The sequence below is a fragment of the Buteo buteo genome, chromosome 1 (assembly GCF_964188355.1).
Source record: "Buteo buteo chromosome 1, bButBut1.hap1.1, whole genome shotgun sequence".
Taxonomy (NCBI): Eukaryota; Metazoa; Chordata; class Aves; order Accipitriformes; family Accipitridae; genus Buteo; species Buteo buteo.
Genome location: NC_134171.1, coordinates 46,571,266 through 46,594,990, shown reverse-complemented (window position 1 = coordinate 46,594,990; position 23,725 = coordinate 46,571,266). Strand labels below are relative to the sequence as shown.

Below are 23,725 nucleotides of genomic sequence, written 5' to 3'. Positions count from 1 at the left end.
GTTCCTTTTTCCTGCCTCTCTAAACATACAATAGCTCTTTTACACAGGTAAATGCCTAATTAAGTTAATGATGGCTTATCTAAAGATTTGTGAGATTCAAGAACCAGTATAAAGCAGTATCAGAAGCTTTATGATCATGTGCTTGAAGAATTAAGCAGATTTGGAAATGTACATGAACAGGAAATTGTTGTTTTAAGTCAGAAATGGATCTAACTCATTGCCTTGTACCTGTGTGCTCTATTCCCTACTCAATTGAATTTGACACAGCCAGTGTTAATTTTCTAACTCAGAGTATTCTTCAATAAATACAACATACAATTGCTTATACAAGTGAAAGCATTTTTAATACTTAATTCATTCTAACCTCCTGGTAAATGCATATTAGTAAAGTTAGGTTTGGGTGTACAGATAGAATATTTAGGATTCCAGTGGAAATAAACAGGGTCTTTAAGGAGCAGTATTTTTAAAGGACTTACTAGTGATGTTCTGGGTGTTCCTGGAAAATACTTATATTATTGATTAATTTTCAGGTTACACGGGTAGTATTGTTGTGGGTGAACAATCACTTCAATGATTTTGAAGGAGATCCTGCTATGACTCGATTTTTGGAAGAATTTGAGAACAATTTGGAGAGGGAGGTAAGAGTGAGCATTTTTTCCTGGCAATTTAGGATGGCAGGGAGTAGCCAGGCTGTTGTTATATATAACTCATTACGCTTTTTCTCTTCTAGAAAATGGGTGGACATTTGAGGCTGTTAAATATTGCTTGTGCTGCTAAAGCTAAACGAAGATTGATAACCTTAACAAAGCCATCTCGAGAAGCCCCTTTGCCTTTTATCTTGCTGGGAGGGTCAGAAAAGGGATTTGGAATCTTTGTTGACAGTGTAGATTTTGGTAGCAAAGCCGCAGAAGCAGGCTTGAAACGTGGAGACCAGGTATGTAATTTTAAAATGAATTCCACAACCCCCCAGCTTTTTTTTGTTTTTGTTTTGTTTCCTTTCTCTTTGCTAAATAAAAATAACACTACCTGTTGGTATTTTTAGATACTGGAAGTGAATGGTCAAAATTTTGAAAACATTCAGCTGTCAAAAGCCATGGAAATCCTTAGAAATAACACTCATCTGTCTATCACTGTGAAAACAAATTTATTTGGTAAGTTTGTGTGCACTTTGTGTTCTAATTTCTGTTCTAATTTATATGGAGTCTGAAATTTTTTTTTTTAATAGTTTAAAATAGTTTTGTTTGAAACACCTCTGTACTGGGGAGAATAGAAAAAGGAAGCTTGCAGGTCCTAAAATACCTTAGCTCATAATTGCAGAGAAAATTTTCTGAACAGGGTCTTAAATGAAGTGACTTCACTCTCATAAGTGTATGTTTCTGAATTAAGAGGAACTATTGTGACCATTTAGCTCAAACTTATGAAAAGTGTTTGTACATGTAACATTTAGTCCTTTCTCAGGAAAGAAGCTTTTTTTTGGAATTTCAGTTGATCAGTGATTTTAATCTGTCTGCTAAATTTGCTCATCGTTTTTCAGTCCATGCCTACAATGAGTGCAACAAGGTTAATAAAAACTTTCTTGCCAGCTAGATGAAAACAGTCTCGCTACCCGCCGAATCCATTCTCTTCATTTCTCCCTCCAACAAGTACTAAAGCAGTCATAAAGGAGTCTTTAAGAAGCTCAGGACCTCAGTTAGCATCACAAGTAATTAATAGTTTGTGGATTTTGTTTGATTTTTTTTACCACTGGATACTTGGATTATTTATATAAACTAGTGATGTGTTCCCCACGTATCTCTTCCTGGATCAGATTCTTCATCACAAATAACTAGGGCAGAGTATAACCACAGGATGTCACTGCACTAACTGATGATTAAGTATGTTTAGGTTATCTCCAAAAGTCATTTGTCAAATCTATTTCCTGGGGATTTTTTTTGCTTTGCAGTAAAGATTCTAATATTTCAATGTTTCTAATAAGTAGAGTATTTCTTAATATATCTGTATATGCTTGTTTAGCAGTATGTGCTTGTTTCTTTATGTGTAAGTTCTGTGTAACCATCCTTCATACACTAGGTTTTTGTATCTCCTGTGTTGCTTTAGTATGTTTAAGATTAAACCCAATTTCTTAATTTCTTCAGAAGTCATGTTCTTCTAAGTTTTTAATCTTGTTGCTCCACTGCAAATACTGAAATTGCATCACAGTAGAGTCTCAGAACAGTTACTTTCTGTGTATTGCATGCAGTATTCCTTATCAACAAATCCCAAAAGGAGAGTTTTCCTTTTTTTAACAGCATCTTCTTACCTGTATCTAATTTGTCTGTGCAGGCCCCAGCTCTTTTTTGACAGTACAGTTATGAGCTTGGATTACTCTCCACTTTTCTTTGTGTCTCTAATTTGAAGGTTTTGAAGTCTCTTGGTGATTTGTTGTGTACCTCTGGGGATAAGGGTGAATATTAAGGACAACATTAATACATAATAGTAAAACCTAGCCCCTAATACTCATCCTTAGCTGGTTGCCCCTGTTCCTTCCTTTTCTAAAATTTCTTGGTTTTAATTATCAGTTTTCATTTATTATTACAAATCAACTCATCAGATGATTTTTCCATTTATATATGGAGACTTCCTCTCACATTCAGGATATATGACTTTATCTCAAGATCAGTTTTGTTTGATTTATTTAAATATATCAACATTTTTGTGAAGCTAAAAGTTGCAGCAGAAGAACTAATTCACAAATTCATCGGGTTTTTTCTGCCCCAGAGATGACTCTTTGCTAGAGAGCTGAGGGAGTCTGAGAGGTTTTTTGTATATCTGGCAGATGGATGCAACAGCCCTGTCAAACACCCAAGGTGTCTCAGTAGTCTCATACTTTCTTATATTTTCCTTATGACTTTTTTTCAGTTTCCCCTCTGATTTCTGATTTTTTTGATCCTGTTGCTAATAATTTCTTGTCCATCTGAGAGCTTTTGTTGCTGGCTACCTGTTTAAAACCTTCTTTCCCAGTTGTTAGTTTTGCTATGTCATTTTTGTCTAGTGTGCTCTTTTTATGCATGCTACTACTCTGCAGAAGTAGGTTGAAAAGTCAAAGTCCTTCTGTTGACACCATCTGTGCAACCAAGTGGTCATCTAGTGTTTCTGTTCTGAGCTGGGCCAATTTACTGATTTTCTGATTCATATTACAGAATATGAATGTCTCTTTTCAAATTTAAAAATTTTTTGAACTCTTAGATCTAAATTCATTTAAGGCTTGAATTGACAGAATGTCCTAATCAGTTTTTTTGTAATGCTTAATATTAAACTGGTCTGGTGCACAGAGCTTTCTTTTACATTTTTGTTCTTGTTCTTTCCTCCCTTTTCCTGTTTTGTGCAGTTTTTAAAGAACTCTTAACACGGTTGTCAGAGGAAAAAAGAAATGGTGCTCCCCACCTGCCTAAAATTGGTGATATTAAAAAGGCGAGTCGTTATTCCATCCCAGACCTTGCTGTTGATGTGGAGCAGGTAATAGGATTAGAAAAAGTAAATAAGAAAAGTAAAGCCAACACAGTTGGGGGAAGAAATAAATTAAAGAAGATACTTGACAAGACTCGAATCAGTATTCTGCCTCAGAAACCGTACAAGTGAGTTTTTTATGTTGTCTTAAATATTTCGTGTTAAATTTTAATATTTCTCATGATACTTATAATTTGTCATGACACTTTTTCTATTTATTAATGCAAACCATGCTTATATCTGAAAAAATATACTATAAAATACTAGTCTGAATATTTGAATGATCATAGACTACTAACAATGCAGTTCCTGACACCAATATGGACATATTTTACTTCTTATAGATAACGTGATGGCACAAATACTTTTTTGTGTCACTTACTGTTTTCTTTTAAGAGGACTGTTAACTGGAAGCATCCCAGGCAATTAATTTCAGAATAACTCTGCAAGCAGGTTTGATGATTTCAATTTATCCACATTCCAGTGGTCTATAAGAATTTCTGCATACTGCCATAAGGGATACTGAGGTTAAAATTTTAATTTGGGATCTTTGATGAATTGACTATTTTTTTTAATGAAAGCTAAATATGGTATCTGATATCTTTTATTCTATGAACACATTTTAGAAATAGAGTTCTCATAAGGATTGTCAGAAACAATAGAAGAATGAGTTTTATATAATTTTATGGGAATTGGGTTCTTGGCCAAGACAGTTGGCATCGGTGGGAAAAATGAATTGTAGAGGGTAGTTGATGTGTAGTCAGTGTTTTCTCTTACATTTTTCTTTTCTGTTTCCCACTGAGGAAGAGATCTATTCTATGTAAATTCATGAAAAAGACACTTGTGCTGAAAATCTAGGATTTTTTTCCTGCTATTACTTTAAAAAAAAACAAACAAACTTTGTTTAACTACTGTTAGGTATTCCCTACTAAATGAATATTGTTCTGAAACATTTAAAATAGAATGTTAATAATGTAAAGGTTAAATTAATATAAATTATTATATCCAAATAATGGATATTTCTTCAATTGATGCAGATACATTTCAGTAGAGGAGAATCTGTAAATCCTCTTTTTATGTTGTTTGTCTTTTATTTCACTGGTCTTGTACATTTGTTCCTCTGATGAGCCATACATACTGTTAGAAGTGATTTTTTGCATTGGTCACCATAATTCCATGCAAAAGCTGTGAACATTCTTGTTGGTTTTCTTTTTTTTCTTTGATTCCTTTCATTTTTGCACTTTCTCTGTGCAGGGACCTTTTCGGGTAAGACTCAGAAAAACAGTATACTTGACCTATTTTCCTTGCTTTACTTCATGTGTTATATATAGCAATTTGTCTGCAAAGCCTGTTGACATTCAGTTGTTTGTGTCTGCACGGTTTCTGCATAGAGATGTGTAGCTGTAGATGTAACTGTTTGTGCTTTTTTTCCCCCTATAGTGTAGAAACTTCTATCTCGTTCTTCCTAATAATTAATGGTATTGCATATATTAAGGGACTTGAGCTATTCTCACGTGTTTTTAAATAGCAAAAATCAAGAGGGATGAAAAGTTTATTTACTCATTAAAGTAGAAACTGTCCACCTTGTTTTTGAACATGAATGTATCCTCCATAATGTATCCAGATAAAATCAATCTTTAACTAGAATGAGGTCACTGTTAGAGCGAGCTTGTCAGCTTCGTGAGACATTAAATCAGTATCAAAGATGAATCAGTTTGAGCAGGAGATAAGGCCTTCCTTCAGTCTTGCTTTTCAGTCCAATAATGTCAAGTAACTTCCCGAACTGAGCAAACAGCACCATTTCCTCTGTATCTACTGGGAAATCTCCTTCTCTCCACTGGCTATGAGGCATCTCTTGAAGTGTGCTACAGCCTCCACTTGAGCTCTTTGCTTGCTTTACTCTTCTAATCTAGAGTGCTTTTGTGGTCTGTAGGCTCAGTTGCTCCAAATAAGGATTAAACACAACCCCTACCTCCATCTCTAGCAAAGTTCTGCCTGGTCCATAATGCAGCATCTCAGACAAGGAAGCAGTCCCTCTCTCTCCTTTCTACTTGCAGCCCTGCAGTGGGATGCACAGTATACTGTATTTTGAAGGAAGAAACATTCAGGCAGCTCTACCATTCCATTATGCCTTCTACCCTGTTTGTCATCCAGCAGGAAAGTTATTTTTTAGTTAATGCTATCTCCCTGCATGGCAAATGCATACAGAAAGCAATAAAAAATGTCTTTCCTTTAAAACCACAATCTCCTGTCACCAGCATAAAAAAAAAAAAATTACCTAACAGCAGGGGCAGTTGATTTTCATGGGACCTGGAGTTTTCTAGTGTTGCTATTTGTATCTGAAATTTCTGGGGTTCATTTCTTGTTTGCCTAAGTTAGAACTCACTCAGATTCTGATTTAAGTTTTAAAAATATAGTAAATTGAGTGTAAGGTAAATACTTTCCAATTTAGTATACAAATACTTAGAATTGAGAATAATTTTAGAAACATTACCTTTTTAAAAACAAAAACAAAAAACCTAACATTTGTCAGTTGATCCACTTTACTGAAGCTGCTTCTGTCATGACGCACAGGATAGGTATAAGATTATATAACACTGACGAACGGCAAAAGGAATACATAATGCAAGTGAAACTATTAATATAAGGGGGAGGGTCACATTGTCTTCATTTGGTTTGAATTTAGAGAAAATATTGGTGTTGGCACATTTATGAAATATACTATATAGTTGTTTAGAACCAGCAGAAAGCATTTTGAGGTTCGGGGGCTTCGGGGGTTTTTTTTGTTTCCTTGGGTTTTTTTTTGTGTGTGAAGTGGTTCCTACTTGAAAGACGAGACACCGATTACTGGGAACGCTTTTAGTTTTAGTGAAAGATTTACTTGCTTATTTGTGGCTTAGCATGAAAGTGTTGTGTGCTGAGTTGATCATCGTTGCTTGTCACAGTATTTTGTGCTTTATTTGGAAGTACGAAAATACAGATGTTCAGATTCAGCTTAAATTCTGATTGAGAGAGAATCCAAGAAACTTTTTTTTCAGTGGACTTGAGTGTTTCTGTCACTTTCATGGCTTGGAGTTTACCCTTTGTAAAATATTTTGGTAATATAGAGTTATCTTGTTTTTTAAAAACAAAACAATGAGAAAACCCAAACACATCATACAGAGATACCCCTCCAACCTTTTTCAAGTTACATTGCCTTCTAAAAAGCAGTTGCTGTGTCCATGTAAGTAAAATTGTGTCTTAAATGTCCAGAGATACTGTCCTAGCTTCCCAGAGTACTGTTCAATTCATAGCACTTAAAGAAGTTGTACAAGAGTGTACTGGGTAAAGTAATTCATTGGTAAGCACAAAAGGATGCTTGTGCTGTAACAGCTCAACAGGGATAATTATCAGGCCCTTAATTACTTCTGTTTAGGTTTTCTGAGGATGGATAGAACAGTAGACAAAAGCTTAAGTGCCCAAAATTAGGGTACAAATGGTCATTTGTGTTTCATCATTTAATTTAGTAGCTTGACTTTTTAGAGTTGTAGCAGTTTGCAATGAAATCTAAGTTCTAGTTTATGCTTTATTTCCATGTGTGGATACAGATTTAGATGTACTTGGCTTTTTAAAAGGCTTTGCCTGTACTAGCTAAATTTTTCATTATTTTCACTTTTTATAATGGCTGCTGTTCAACATTTTACACCCTCAGAGTATTTTATGAAGGATTTGCATCTATATATTTATAGAAAAGTTCAATGGCTAGCTCTAGCTCTATGTCCTGTAGCAGTTCTGCTTCACTTGCTGATTATGAACTCAAAAGCAATAAGCAAATTAATGCCTACTATAATATGATAGCTCTGTCTCTGATCCATCTTGCACTACTGACCTCCATTGGGATCCTGCCTTTCACAATTTAACAGGCAAAATCTTTCACCATTGTCACAGAATACTTTATTTAGAACTGTCAGGCACTTTGGAGGGGATACTGATAGCGCCCAAGTGTGGATGCTTACCTTAGCCTTCCAAGTTAGCTGGCATCAGTTCAGTCACGTTCAGTGAAGAGGAACTCAGAGAAGGTGATACAGGGTAGAAAAATGTAGATCTCAATGATCCCGTCTGTTGAAAGACCTTAGATTGTATGGCTACAATACGTCCTGAAGTACAGTTGCAAATCCTATCTGTGATGGGGTGAAATGTCTGTGAAATTCAGGTCTTCTGAAACAGCACTGAGGGGACAGCAGTATCAGTCAAAGTTTGGGTGATGGAGTGGTGCAAGAATGATCAGGTGTGTACCACCTTTTGAATAAAGAAGTTGGCCACTGTGAGAAATTGTCAAAAAAACAACAAGCCTAGCAGCTCCTCAGAGCTTAGTGGTGAACTTGAGGATCTTCTGGCAGTGTGAGCAGGCAGATCAACTCACTTTGGACATTTGGGTGCTGTTGACAAAGCTAGACAGCAAGCACTGTTGTCTGGAGAATTTTAACTTCTAAATAGTGATTACTGTACTAGCAATTGAAAGTGTGAAAATGTAGCAATATAGATGTCCCTGCATCCCTCTAGTATAGCCCAAGCTCTGAATGTCTTCAAGTCCCGATTTTATTTCTTTCTGGACACAGTGACATTGGAATTGGCCAGTCGCAGGATGACAGCATTGTGGGACTGAGGCAAACAAAGCACATTCCTCCTGCTTTACCTGTCAGCGGAACCCTGTCATCCAGTAATCCCGATCTACTGCAGTCTCATCACCGCATTTTAGACTTCAATACTACTCCGGGTAAGGATCCTTTTTTGTTGTTGTTCTTGACCTTATTTCCCTTGATTGATCTCTTTTTCCAGAGTCTGAAGAAGTTTTTATTAACTGTATGCTGTCACCCACAGATTAGCCACATATTAGTGCATTAGGATTTATTACATTTGCTCCGGTATACTTGAATGTATTAGATGTCTAGTTTTCCAAATATGTTGTATACCAAGTGCCTCTTGCAGATAGGATACTCGTGGCCTGTGAAAACTTTTTTTGCTTGGTATTCTATAATTTGCCCTGATAGATCAGTCTTTACAACACTGCAGTGTTTTCAAATAGCACAGTAGATCATTAGCTTACAGTAAAGTGAAAGGGCATTGGACTGGGACACAGGACATGTGTTTCAGTCTTTTTTGGAACAGACTTGTATAATCTTGTACTACATATGTAAGGGACAGAGTTTCAAAGTTCCTGGTTAGTCATCCTGCCCTACAGCTGTGTGCTGAATTCTTTGCATATGAAGTGATTTAAAATCCCATTCTGAGATAGATAAAAAATTAATACATTTAGCAGAGAGGAAGAAAGCATGGGGGCGAGTGAGGGAGAAAAAGGGGGAGAATATTAGAAACTTGAGAGCCTTATCTTATGAGAAACATTTAGCTGGAGCTCCTTGTAGGGTTGGGATTTGGGCTCTTATCTGACTGCAGGAAGGTTCTCAGCAGGAAACCTCCGAGTTAAGTATCCAAATCTATGCTATTAAAATGTAGCTGCTGGAGGAGGATATGGTGATGGTAGCTGTGCAGACCCTTGGCTATTTTAGTCTAATCTTCAGAGTATTTCTCAACAGTAGAACTGAAAATTCAGTGCCCTCCTAAGCTTGAGGGATTTAATAACTTACCTAAAAGGACGATGCTTAAACATTGACTTATATACTGGCTAAGTTGTGCAGTCATAGCACTTGAAACTGTGATTCTGAGCATCACTTCATCTCAGGTTTTTTAGGGCTCAAGAAGACTACAGGAAGGTGGTGTGTGAATTTTGTCCCAGTGTCTGAGATTGTTCCTGAGAGAGTGGGAAGATCAGTATTATTTTTTTGTATCTTATCTAAAAACTAGTGTCCAACACTTCGAAGATATTCTTTATATTTTTCATCAGCACTCTATAAATGGGTGAAGATTCCATTCTCCAGCTTGCCTTTTACCTAGACCAGATGGTTTTAGGTAATTAATGTGCCCCTAATGCCAAGCACACCGACTGGCTAACTTCCAGAGCTGTGGGCATCGCTGTAATACACAGCTCAAACAAACTCCATTATTTGAGAAGGAAAGCCATTACAGGTCTGAACATCCTTCAGTCACAGATGGAGTACAGAGAAGTTTAATAAATTAATAATGTTCTACTGTTTGCCTTTTGCTTTGAGGAAAGGAGACAAATAATGATGTAATGCCATTGCTTCAGCGTTATAGCAGCTTTTCCATTATCTTTATAGAAAATGTATTATGTAATTAGTGCTTTCTCATTTTATAAAAAGCTCTTTTTTTTTTTCTTTGCTTAAAATTTGCCCAAATGTCCACACACTGAATATTTTTAAAGTAATTTGCAGGTATAATTTTTCCCTGTATGGAAAGGAGGGGAGAGGGACACTGAAATAAAAACCATATACCTTAAGGTCTTTAGGGATGGTTGCATGGTAGATAGAAGAGTTGAATTATACCTCTATATACTTTAAGACTTGGCAAAAATTAAAGCCTGCAATTTTAATTTCTTTTATTACCTTGGACTAAATTAAAGATGGAGATGGAGGCAGCTTGCAAGAAATTGAATGCACTGGAGAAGAAAGAGAAAAGTGGTGGAACAGCCATCCTTTGAGGCTTTGGGGAATATCCCTCAGGACAGAAAATAAAACAACTTGCTGTTTTGGAAGTGTAGTCTTTGAGGAGAAAATGAGAACAGCTTGAAATCTGCAAGGAGTCATTTTAGCTCTCTTCTGATTTACTCAGGCTTTTTCAAATACACTTTGTAAAGTTTATTTTTAAATATTCAAATAGTCAATAGCACTATGATTTCTCTTCTCTTGTGCTGTCTTTGCTATTTGATTGGAAGTCAAAATAATATAGTAATGATGAGCTGCCAGTCACTGGTACTTCACCCCCCCCCACCCCCCCCCCCACCCCCAAGCTTTCTAAGGGACTAGATTCCTATCATATAGCATTGCATTCTTAAGCTTGCCACTCCAGTTTTGGTTTTTTTGAACAGGAGTGAAGGGGGGTGATTACAGTTCTCTTCAAGTGCTGTTTTATTTAAAAATTATTATGCTGAATTACTTGCTACCATTTCTATAGCTGTAATCATTTCAGTTGCTGGCAGACTTCTCTGTATTCTGTGTTGTGCTTTTGCTACCAGCTCTGATAGGTACACAGCTTGAGGAACTGGACGGTAAAATACAGTGCAAAGATGATACTTTTCTATTTGCTGTTCTCTGCATTTCTTTATATTGACTTCAGTGATCCAGCAGAGCAGGTTATTTTCTCCTTGCACAAAACACTTGTTTCTGGGGAGCGTTAAGTGAGTTCCCACCTTGGTATTGTTTACAGTAGCTTCCTATCTTCATAGCATTTATTTGAGTGGCAAGTATTTCTGTAACAGCAAGAGGCAACAAGATCTAGAGGCGGTCTGGCTTTTAGTAACGTCTCTGAAAGGCTGCGTCTTTGGCATCTGCCTTCCTCGAGATGTCAAAAAATGTAGAAAATATTTCAGGCACTGCTCTGTATCCCTCTTCAACTAATTACTGAAGGAAGATGGGTCAATATAGAGTTGGTGATAAAAGGCAAAATTGGCTTGCTAGTTGTAAGGTATTTGTACATTTGACTCGAGTACTTAGAAAGGGCTAAAAACTGGCTTATACTGATATCCTTTATGTGTAACTGATCATGTAATCACTCAATTCTAATGTGTTTCAGTATTAGTGCTTCTCAAGCTGCAAAAATACTACTGTGAGCTTACAAGTTATGGGCTTAGTCACATGAAATTTGTAAACTAATATATTTAAGCCTAAACAGCCTTTGTGGCATGTAAATCAACTCATATCAGAGAGATTTATCTTAATGCTTTCCAAATGATTATTTTGGAGACACGCAGCAGCAGTTAATTTTTGTTCTTTTGTCACAAGATTTCTCTTGCTAAATAGATCTTTCTGTAGTAACTTGAGTACATGTTATGCACATTTAGGTCTTGTCAAAAAAAGGTGGTGGTTGTATCAAAGTGAAAGTTTTCACCTGGAGCTGTTTTTTCAGTATTTTTTTTGTAATAATCATTTTTTGGCTGTAGATTCAGAAGGCTTTCTATTACCTATTTTCTGGTTTGTATGACCTTTATGATAAAAAAAAAATTTTTTTTTAAAAACATATTAATTAAAGAAAGAATAATGACCAGATGTCATGCCCTACAAAACTATAAAAGGTTATTTGTAACAGAGGGAAGAAATTAAATTAATTGAAAGTACTTGTCAGTTAAAAATACCTTATGTTAAAAAAATCCAGTGGTGGATAACTGTACAATTTTAGTTCTTTTTTGTTTTCTTTCTATAATACAATGATAACAATCAAACTTCAGTTGATTAATGGGTCTAGATTTCAATACATCATTGGAAATATGGAAATATATATGGATTTGGTATTTCCATGTAGCTTATGGAAATAGCAAATTCAACATTTGGAGTTAGGCTGGTAATTTTCCAGATTTCCTAAAGCCAGCTGCCTTGTAGGTGTTCACTGTAAGCTTTCTGTCATCGGTCACTTGAAACAATAATATATTTACAACTTGAATATTTGTGAAGGGTTTTTCTATCTCTGGCTGCTTTAATTCCTAATTACTAAAACATTGGCACAGAGAAATAAAGAGCAAGTTTTCAGTCTGTTACTTAGACATTTATTATTATGATTTATATGTATTAAGGATAGAGTATTTTTGATAATTAAGTAATTGGATGCATTAATACTACTGCAGTTTATTTGTGTATACATGCATGCTGGCCATTATACATGCATCTTCCTAGCTACTTACATGTACGTGTTTTCCCTTTGCGTGTCACACTATGGTTGAGTGTCAGACACAGGTAAATTATTCTGTTTTCTTAAAAACATCCTTAGGAAGATTGACACTTCTGTCACTTAATTCGCTTAAACTTCTTATATGTCAGTGTATAGGGTAATGTTGTTGAGTGTCCTTGATTTTTGTCAGACTTAAATGGAATTTACCAGGACTCAACACCTGTGAAAATCAGAACGCTCATTAGTTTGTCTGTCCAGACTTCGGAAACATTAGCATATTTTTGTGGCCTAACTTCTTTTCCTGGTTATTAATTGAACTAGTCTTTCATTAAAAAAAAAAACCACAAAACCCCAATAACAACAAGAAACCCCCCACCCAGCTGTTTTATAAGAAGCAGAGAGGTGAAACAATGATACTGAAGTAAAAATGATAGCACTAGTAATTAGACTCAGTGTAACTGTTGCTTGTTCTTATACCGTTAATATTTTTTTTTGCTTTACTAAAATGCATACCTTGCATGTAATTTCTTTCCAGACTTACCAGATCAAGTTCTGAGGGTTTTCAAGGCAGATCAGCAAAGTCGCTACATCATGATCAGTAAGGACACAACAGCAAAAGAAGTGGTCATCCAGGCTATCAGGGAGTTTGCTCTCACTGCAACCCCTGATGCGTATTCACTATGCGAAGTGTCTGTCACACCTGAGGGTGTGATCAAGCAGAGGAGGCTTCCTGATCAGTTATCCAAGCTTGCTGACAGGATACAGCTGAGTGGCAGGTGAGATTGGAGACTGTGAGCTAAAGCTAAGGATGCCAGTTTATTAAGTCAAAATCCTGTTAATAGGAGCATTATTTAATTATTAATGTTCTGTTTCCTTTCAAGAAATTGCTCCTTATGCAACTTCTGATTAATATCTAGGCCTGGTGAAATTCAGTTTATTCTACAATTCCAACTGGATCATTACTGTAACTTTCACTAGTATTTGAGTATATTGTATGTAGTGTCTTTTTGAATTTTGTTTTTACAGGTATTACCTGAAGAACAACATGGAAACAGAAACTCTTTGTTCAGATGAAGATGCTCAAGAGTTACTAAGGGAAAGTCAAATTTCCCTATTACAGCTCAGTACTGTTGAAGTGGCTACCCAACTCTCCATGAGAAACTTTGAGCTATTCCGTAATATTGAACCCACGGAATACATAGATGACTTGTTTAAACTCAAATCAAAAACAGGTTGCACTAATCTAAAAAAATTTGAAGAGGTGATAAATCAAGAAACATTCTGGGTGGCTTCTGAGATTCTAAGAGAAACCAACCAGCTGAAAAGGATGAAGATCATTAAGCATTTCATTAAGATAGCCCTACACTGCAGAGAATGCAAGAACTTCAACTCAATGTTTGCCATCATTAGGTATTGCCCCTTAATTTTACTTCTAAGTAAAATGCGAAGTCTTACTTATGTCAGTTTAAACAAAATGTATTTAACAGAGTAAACCAATTAATACTGCTAACATCAACACTTCGTAATCCAATAAGGAGGGCATTTTCCAGTAATCTGAACTTAACATTGAAACATTAGCTGAAATATTATTTGGAATGCTACTATTATATACTTATTGCTCAAGACAGTGAGGCAAGAGTTATTGGTGAACATGGCACTAGAGAAACTATTGCACTTATTTAAAAACAAAGACCAAAAGAAATGGCAATTATATGAAGAAAAAGTATAACATTGTCATAATTGAATGGGTTACTTTCCAAAGGGAGCTCATCATTTTATACATAGTTTCCAGTATCTTGAATTCATTGAGCCATGATATGTTGCCTTTGGTTTTCTTTGTATCAGCAGTTTCTTGGATGGAACTCTGATAAAATGGCAGGCTACAATGCTGTATAATAAGCTGTAAATAAAGACCTCTTAATAAGAATTAATGAAGTACTAAAAATCTCAGACAGAAAACCTTTCTTAGTTTTGGAATGAAAAGGAGGAGAGGAAACTCTAATGCGTGTGTTTATACACATTTTTTTATAATATTCACATTCCCTTTTGAGCCTCCCAAGCAGGAAGAACCTAACAAAAAAAAAAAAAAAAAATCCCGAAGTATTGTCTCTTCTGAAAAAGCTTGAGTAAGTTGCATTAAAATGACAATTTTATCAGTCTCTGGCAAAATCCCATGTAACGTTCAATCTATTGACTGAATTCAATCTATTGATTGAATGTGACACTTTTCTGAACATCACTGGTTTTGAATACCTTTCAATCAATTGTGGCAAGTTCCAAGTCAAAGTTCTATGCTGATAATCAGTCAGCATCTCTGAGATGTAAAAATCTTGATATTTAGCTCAGCTGTTTCAGCTGATTTCAATGAGAAATAAAAGCAGCCTGCCTGCTTGCAAAAACTTGAAGGAAGGGAAGATTCTAGATACCAAACGTTCCCGTAGGTAGAAATGAATAGCAAGACAGGCAATGCCATTAAGGGAAAAAAGCCCGTTGCTTGTACCAGCTACAGCTTCAGAATAACCTTAAATAAATAGTCTGTTACAACAATTTGAACTGGACACAACAAAGTCAGATTATTGCAGCAAAAAGGTGGGTCACTGTGCTTTCACTACCTAAAGATTATGTAGGTGGAAGATGTTTTCTCCTCCAGTCTGGTAATCTGGAAGGAAGTGGTGATCCTGAGTACTCCTAGATTATGGTATTGTTATCAAATTCAGACCCAGTTCCAAAGTAATAAGTACATATTCTTTATAAGGTTTAACTACTCATCCAAGTGTAACTTTTATCTGTTTATGGTTACATCATGCAGATATCTCCAGTTTTTATAGCTTTTATAAAATGATCTTAATTGTTCTGTAACACACGCTGGCAAAAGGAATTGTTCACTTCCTTTTACTTTATTGACATTGTTGTGCTATGGTATTCTGGCTATGTGGTACTTCTCCCATACAAAATTTAACATGGTCTTTTCTAGGATTTTTTTGTTTCTTTCTATTGTTCTTGATCTTTTTTGCACTTTTTTTGTTTGTTTCAAGTGGCCTGAATTTGGCACCAGTTGCAAGGCTCCGAACTACTTGGGAAAAGCTTCCAAGCAAGTATGAAAAACTGTTTCAAGATCTACAGGACTTGTTTGATCCATCTAGGAATATGGCAAAATATCGTAATGTCCTTAACAGCCAAAACCTACAGCCCCCCATTATACCCCTGTTTCCTGTTATCAAAAAAGACCTTACATTCCTTCATGAAGGTAAAAGCAGAAGTACATCATCTTTTACTAGCAAAGGAAAACTAACTCTGCTGCATAATAACTGATGTTAATTGTTGATTGTAGGAAATGATTCAAAAGTGGAGGGCTTGGTCAATTTTGAGAAACTGAGAATGATTGCGAAGGAGATACGCCATGTTGGTCGCATGGCATCTGTGAACATGGATCCTGCTTTAATGTTTAGAACAAGGTAAGTGTGTTGTATTAGGCAGAGCTTTTCCCAGCTAAGAGAAGGCTAGGTATCAGCAAGAGGTGCTTTTCAAGTGGCCCTTGTTGTATTGGAGCAGCATGAGTTCTCTGTTTGTTGTTAACAATTTATCAAAATTATGTGGTGTTCTAAAACTGGAGAAATCATTACACTTTGTGTTTATCAGTATATATTAAAATGTTTTATATTATTCCTTAGCTGCCAGTTACCTCATAAAAATGAGATTCCATCAGTGGGAGGGAGAGGGAGATACTGTCTTGAACACATATGTATTAGTCTGTTTGAAGCATTGATGTATGCCAGCCTTATCATTTTGATTTAGTAGAAGTGGGAATGTATCTGAAAGTGTCAGCTAGTAGTGTTAGAAAATGTGGAGTGAATGCTCTTTGGTTTCATGTTAGACCAGCTTACTGCATACTCTTTTTCTTAATTTGAGCTAGAAGAGTTTGTAATATCTGACTGTATGCCTGAGTCAAGGCTCTTTTTAATGTTTGTGGGCTTCTAGAACTGCTTGTCCTGAGGTCTGGTCTTTTTCTCTCTGAGCTTGTGATCTTTCTCTGTCTCTTCTTAAACCCATGCTTTACTCTTCCTGGCTCTCACTTGCAGGAAGAAGAAATGGAGGAGTTTGGGGTAAGTGGTTGGAGACAACACTCACAGACCTTCATTCTTCCTTTACCATTTGCATTGTTTCCTACTTGCTATCTTTAATTTTCTGGTGCTTTGACATTTTTTTCTTTTGTTAACCCTTTTTTACTGACAATACATTTTAATCCAGGAGTGCTTTTGCTTTTGAGGTTAAAACACGAAAGTTGTAAATTATTTATAAGTGGTTGTAGACAGGAGTGAGGTGTTCTTCTCCCTCACCTTCAATTTAAATTGCCAAAGGAAGTGACTTTCAGTAAAAGAGAAATTATAAAATGGCAAGGTTGCAACAGCTGAAAATTGCTGTTAACTTTCTTATGCGTAATAAGCAATTATCACAATCAAATACAAAAGTTAAAACTTACAGTATCTGCTAACCTAACTTATTTTCAATTCAGCCATCATTTTTACTCTTAACAATTCAGGAACAATGCATAGCATTCATATAGACATATGTACATTGAAATGTGCATGACATTTATTTCATCATGAACTAGCTGATCATTTTATTTAATAAAAAGCTGTCTTCAGCCTAGCAAGTTAAAAGGAAATTTTATTCTGTAAAACTGAGCTGTACATTTTGCATATTGTCTGATTTAAAAAGTATTTAGCTTTCAAAATGCCTTCTGTATATTAATTTAAATTTGGACCGCATCTGTAGTCTTCTGTCAGCATTGCCTTACTGCATGAGCTTTTCCTAATGCTCCAATCTTCTCAGTAGCTAGCTTATGTGAGAGAGCTAGCTTGAATGCATTTCTAGATGTGTGAAGTGATATTGCCTAGTTGGAGCAGAATAGGTTAAAATATTTGTGTAATTAAAATAGTGCCTGTCACCAAGTAAAAAGATTTCCTGACCCTCATCTTTCTATCTGTTATAGCTGTTTGACTTACTGGAATGAGGCATGTGAGCTTTGACCATAGACTGACACTCATGCAATCTTTTGCATGTTTCATGTTTATCAAGTGATACCACATTGGACTAAGTCATACTTCTCCCCTCTTTCCTCCCCCTCCTGCCCCGCCTTCACTCCAGGTCTCTCAGCCAGGGCAGTACGAATGCAGCTGTGCTGGATGTCGCGCAAACGGGGGGTCATAAAAAGCGGGTCCGTCGCAGCTCCTTCCTTAATGCTAAAAAACTGTATGAAGATGCTCAGATGGCACGGAAAGTGAAGCAGTATCTCTCAAACTTGGATCTGGAAATGGATGAAGAGAGCCTCCAGACACTGTCTCTGCAGTGTGAGCCAGCCACCAACACACGTGAGAATTGTCATTTGTTACGGATCTCGAGAAAACTGCTAAATATACCTCTGTTTCTTCAAGGAAGTAATTGGGAACAGTAACTAGACAATGAGGTGGAAAATGATGTGTCTGGTCACTTCCAAGTACTGAACGTCTATGAAACTTAAGGAAATAATCTTGCAGATTAACAACATAGGGACATAACATTTATATAGGAGATAAGGTTTTCAGATGATGCCATGCTGAAGTGCACAGGGGTTCTTTAGACTTGTCCGTACAAAGGATTTGGAGGAGCCAAAAGTTTCTCTACAGTTCTGATGTACTCAGGCTATTGGTGTGAATAGGGTTCATCATCCTGGATATCTCGACCTTGAGAGGCAAAAGGGGATTTCCTTATGTCCAGGTGTTTCAGAGACACCTGAAGGGCTGTACCTGGCTGCAGCAGAGGGGACCTTATGCTGGATATCTGTTTCATTTTGATTTGAAGGAATGCTGTATCTTATGCCCTTCCCTTCCTTCAGGGTAGCAAAAACTAGTACTTATATATCCATTCTAAACCAGTTGTAGTCCTTATGAGAGCCCAGTATAATGTCTGGTGATGTTTTTGACAACTATAACAACAGTAAGTTATGAGGGTTTTACTTTGAGAAAGAGACTAAATAACGTATACGCTTTAAATGGAGTTAAATCTCCCTCTTTTCCTCTTCATCTCTTCTCTCTAAAGGTACCCTACTGCATTAATTGTACAAGTATTTGAGCACCTTAATTATTTGGAGGGCTTTGCACTGCTCAGATTAAAACTCCCACAATATTTTTAGCTAGTAGTTATTCTGTGCTTTCTCCCATTTCTTGTAAAGTGCCGAAGAATACAGGAGACAAGCGATCTGGAAAATCTGAAACATCACCGGTGGCTCCCCGGGCAGGCATCCAGCAGAAAGTGCAGCAGCAGCAGCAACATAAAGTAAACCAAGCATTGCAGGTCCCTGCCGTATCTCTTTATCCCTCTCGCAAGAAAGTGCCGGTCAAAGACCTCCCGCCATTTGGTAAGTGGAGCAGTGAAACATTTGGCTTAATACTCTGAAGTTTGCTTATGTCAGGGAGACATTTTTAATCAAATAAGATTGAGACATTTATTTCTGGTAGTATTATATGCAGGTTATGCCAGTTCATGCAGTGTGTATGCATAATTCTTTTCTCTAGAAATGGAAAGAAAGAAATCTTGGAAAGCATCCTGTCAATTTAATCAGTATAAGTATTTACCTGTTACTAACAGCTGGAAAAAATGAATGTTTCTGACTGTCTGCCCGAGGATCTTGGCTTATCTTTTCCAAAGGGATTAGTGACTTGGAGTTTTTGAGTGACCCATCTGAGATGCCTCAGAAGTTTTGGTGTTTTTTCAAAATTTGAACATTTAATGTGAAATTCAGGCCTGCTCAAAGTGGTAGTCCTGTTAGAAGTTTAGGCCTGAAGTTTCCTGTTGAGAATTGTTTGGCTTCTGTTCCCTAGTGCTTTTTTGTTGTTATTCAGTCATTGCTGCCTGCATGTCACTCAGAAAGATACCAGACTATAGGAATATCTTCCAATCTGATTTCCAAATCTGTGTTCCAGCATGTGTACCTAACGTGTGTGTTATTAAAGAACTTCTTACATATCACTTAAAGTACAGTAATATTCCTAATAAGATATGTAGCATAACTGGCCCTTCCTGTTGCATGATAGTAATTTCATAAGAGCTTAATTCTGATATCACTTTGTATTAGTTTTACTTGTGCATTGCTTAGGCTGCCAGGGAAACATTAGAACCAGCAAAATGGGCAAGAAACAATTTAATTATTCGTCTAGTTCTTGTTGATTTTTACCATTAAATTTTAATCTTAAAAGGACTTTGAAGCACCATAGACTGCCTTTTTGCTCATGGTGGGGAAGTTTCTGAAAATTGACTAGGTTATGTTGATGAAGCAGCTGTAAATTATTGATAGCAGCATTGTGATCCAACAGATCAAAGATAAATTCTGTAGACTGCTTGAAAATAGCCTCTACCACAAACATTGGCAAAACTGTCAGAGAAGCTCCATCTTCACTTTTAAGACTGTCCCAGGGTGGATTTTTGGGAAGAGGGGAAGAGAAAGATGGATAAATGTTGCCCAAGAAAAGCAATCGTTGATGCCCTAGATCTTTACATCATACATCATCCTCAGGATGTTTTTACTTTCTAGTTTCCCAAAATAAGCTGGTGCAGAGGTAGTTCTCAAAAATGAAAGGAGAAAGGCAGCTGCAGGATGGCCTTGTTTTGTAAGCCTAATCTATCTTCTTTCCAGCTTTCTTTGACCTTCTAGGCTACTCTGAATAGAAAAGGAACAGGAGAACAGTTTCAATTTCTTACTATATAAACCACCACTAACCAGTGAGATTTGTGTTTGGTTTTATTCAACATAATTTTAATTCAAGTTTCTCAGTAACCATTACTATGCATATCCTTGATTTATATATTGTATAGACAGTATTCTGCAACACCAAATCTGCATTGTGTTTTCCGTGACAAATTATTTATGTTAGCCAGAATGAAAGACTGGCCACACTAATATGCAGAAATGAAGTGATATATTTTAAACAGAAGTAGATTTAAGTGTTTTGCTTCATTGAAGCTGGTGTCAGAAACTCACAAACAGGAAAAAAAAATCTAGGTTTTTTTCCTGTATGGTGTCTGCTCTATAAATGCATTGCAAACCGGAAAGATGTATTTATACTGGACTTTACATCTGCCTACATTAATTCTTATTTAAAGGCATTAACTCCCCACAAGCTTTAAAGAAAATTCTTTCCTTATCTGAAGAAGGAAGTTTGGATCGTCACAAGAAACAATCTGAAGACACAGTTTCAAGTGCATCTTCGCAGCTGTCTTCTCCTCCCACTTCACCACAGAGCTCTCCAAGGAAAGGTATTAGACGTGCAATATTTCTCATCCTGTTTTCTGAAGCTCATAAACTTTGGAAACTTCTGAGAGAGAATGTGGGCACTCGGGATAAACTACTGCTGCTTCTATTTTTGTCACATGTGGTCAGCAAGAGGGCAGAAAGTGTAGTGCAGAGTGGGTTACGTGAAAGGATACCTGGGAACCTGATTTTGGGGATACCTGAAAGCCCTCTGGTTAGCAAAAGCCAGGAAAGATAGCCTGATCTGATACAGGATTTGATGCAGTAGGTCACTCTTACTGCAGCTGCTTCTGACAAAAATATTCCCATCATCAGTGTTTCCTGTCAGTGGAAGGATGTGCAGATTGGAACTTAAAATCTTTGTACAGCATTGAGCACACGAGGCTATTAGAGGAATTATTTGCTGTGTCATACATCTGGATGGGATATGACCTATGTATGACAGGCAAGCTAAAGATACTTGGAATTTGAATCACTAATACACGATGTTTTACTAGCAGCCTGATTATTCAAACAATATATATGGATATTTGAGGAATGGTATTACACATTGGAGCTTTTTTGACTGAGTTCTTTTTAAGTGACTACATACAGTTATTTTTTCAAGGTGAATGTAGGACTTTAAAAGGATTTTTTTTCAGCCTGTTTGTTTTTTCATTGTACTCGTTCTGGTTATGATTTGACAAAACAGAGAATGGAGGCATTTTCCTGTAGTTTAAACAAACAAAAAAACCTGTTCCTTTGGAAGTATGATAGCCTAGCTGTATGCAGATAACTTCTAAATTATTCTATTTTCAGAATATCATAAAACTTCAGTTTAACAGTTACATAATGTAACATTATGGTAAAATATATATATTGGGGTTGCATCCCCATGATAGAAGTTCAGAATGCTAGAGAGACGAGTGTGTTGGAGACTTCCCTGTAGCAATAACTTTCTCTAAACTGCACAAGCATTTGATACTTATGCAAGTATCACTTTTTCTACTTTCTTATCAAATGGATAGCTAAGCCCTTTTCTTAATGTGATAGGTGACAGTGCTGATTAGTTGAGGCCTTATGAATCCAGACTAACATAGCCAACCGGTTGCTTCTCTCCTCTTGGAAGTGAGAACAGTAACAAGAATAGCAATTCACCAAAGATCTCTGGGATAGGTGGGGCTTATGGAAACAAAATGGGAAAAAGTAAGTCCAATTGGATAAGCAGAGATCTGAAAATGGGAGAGATGAATATGGCAAGAAAGTGCAAATGCCTATCCAAAATCTCTATTGAAGTGATATTTACTGAGGTCAGATGGAGGAGAATGTTATGTAGAAAAGATTTAGATTATCACCTCGAGTCCTTGTAAACTATCATCACGATTTCTCCCAAATACTACATTAGTAAAGAGTAAATTTGCATAATTATTGTCAGGCCTGTGCATTTCTTGAAAAAGGAATTGGGATTCTGTACTTGGCTCATAGTGGGAAAAGTAATTTATTTTTGCAAAAAGCAAATCATAAACATGATTATAAATTAAAAAAAATAAATCCTTGATTTGGTGGTGACATGAATCTAATGGTATGTCCTTTCAGACAAAAACTGTATGTTCTTTTGGACAAAAATGGCAACATTAATTCCATGTTCTCAGCAAGTGAATTGGGATAGATCAGTTTGGAGTCATCTTGACACTTATGTGTAGACTGAAAGCAAAAAATGAAAACTACAGTTACTTGTGGATGTATGTTGTTGAATGATCTTTAACTTAGCTGGCAAGAGCATTCAGCACAGCTTTGTTTAATACTAAAACAAAAGCTAAATTTGCTGCATTTGCCTCTGTGACATGGTTTGCAGATTTTATCTCGGTCTGGCAGTGTCAATGCTACCTCCAGGTTACAGTATAATTCTGCTAATATATGCTATTTGGAATGTAATTAGTTAGCAAAGTACCACAAAGCAAGCTTGAAAATCTGGCCCTCTCTCAGCCAAGATACGTAATAACCAGTCAGCCCAGACATCTGGGCTTTATGTTGTATCTGCTGTTCGTCTCTGAAATGTAGCTTTGGAGAACAGAAAAACTGTGTGAGAGGGTCTCTTGGATTACTTTAAGCAGTAATCTTGTCCAGGGCATCTCTTTCATTCCAATTTTGGAGACAGTGTTTATGTACAGGCAGTTTTTCAAGAAGTGAGATTTCATAATGCAGGGATACAAGTATGATGATGCATTTGAAAATAATTTGGGGGATGAGGGCAGAGAAGAAGGGAAGGTGAGCAGTTAGTTTCTAAATGAGTAGTGCATGTTCCCACAATCTTAAACCTCTTATTAAGAGACAGAATACATGTCACACAGTTCTGCTATGTATCTATCTTTTTGCAGTGCTGCTTCTGTGTAAATGTAGTCATAGTTTTGATTTACTGTGGTAGCAGTATGGCTGGTTGCCTGGCAATAACTGAGCAGGCTCCTCAGAGAGTCTGATTAACGTGACATTCCCTTTGCAGGCTATACTTTGGCTCCTAGCGGCACAGTGGATAACTTTTCAGATTCTGGTCACAGCGAAATTTCTTCCAGATCTAGTATTGTCAGCAATTCCTCTTTTGACTCTATGCCAGTCTCCCTGCATGATGAGAGGAGACAGAGGCATTCTGTCAGCATCGTGGAGACAAATCTTGGTGTGGGAAGGATTGATAGAAGAATCATGATTGAACCAGATCAATACAGCTTAGGGTAGGAATTTTATTTGTGCTTACTTACATTATACTTTCATATAGTGTGTATGTGGCATGTCTATATATATTTGTTCATATAACTTTCCCTGTATCTCTCTCAAATATTTTTTTTTCTTCCCTGCCCTTAAAAACTACTATTTCAGTGCTGTGTTTTGTGATAATGCTCCATTTTCTGACAAGAAAAGGTTTTGTACTCCTTAGTGTGTGATGAGGTCTACAACAGTAAGGCTTTACCTCAGTAGACCTTACCATCTGAGCATTTAGTAGTGCTGTAGATTATCCTCTTTATGGCAGACTAGTATCCTAGCCTGTTTTCTGGATGGGGAATTAACTGAATTAAATGAGAAATTATTCATACAATTATTCAGTGATGAAGCTGAGAACAGAAAAAGCTAGTAATTTTCCACTCTTTCATAGAAAAGTGCATATTTATCTAACTCAAAAATATTTTACCCCAAATATTTATTCTA

The 23,725-nt window shown here is 36.5% G+C and overlaps 1 protein-coding gene across 10 annotated transcripts in view; it reads left to right on the top strand.

Annotated features, from left to right (window-relative positions):
- The window catches only part of RAPGEF2 (Rap guanine nucleotide exchange factor 2), a 193,435-nt gene that overhangs the window by 161,740 nt on the left and 7,970 nt on the right, over positions 1–23,725 (top strand). For 7 of the 10 annotated variants that reach the window (XM_075029115.1, XM_075029144.1, XM_075029107.1 and 4 more), the window contains 14 exons: positions 531–638; positions 731–934; positions 1,043–1,151; positions 3,368–3,614; positions 8,085–8,242; positions 12,797–13,037; positions 13,288–13,671; positions 15,297–15,508; positions 15,593–15,716; positions 16,341–16,364; positions 17,410–17,633; positions 18,473–18,658; positions 20,401–20,553; positions 23,028–23,253. In XM_075029115.1, coding sequence (XP_074885216.1) covers positions 531–638; positions 731–934; positions 1,043–1,151; positions 3,368–3,614; positions 8,085–8,242; positions 12,797–13,037; positions 13,288–13,671; positions 15,297–15,508; positions 15,593–15,716; positions 16,341–16,364; positions 17,410–17,633; positions 18,473–18,658; positions 20,401–20,553; positions 23,028–23,253 — 2,600 coding nt within the window. The remainder of the gene's footprint in view (positions 1–530; positions 639–730; positions 935–1,042; positions 1,152–3,367; positions 3,615–8,084; positions 8,243–12,796; positions 13,038–13,287; positions 13,672–15,296; positions 15,509–15,592; positions 15,717–16,340; positions 16,365–17,409; positions 17,634–18,472; positions 18,659–20,400; positions 20,554–23,027; positions 23,254–23,725) is intronic. The other 3 variants (XM_075029155.1, XM_075029134.1, XM_075029179.1) reach the window with 3 other exon arrangements.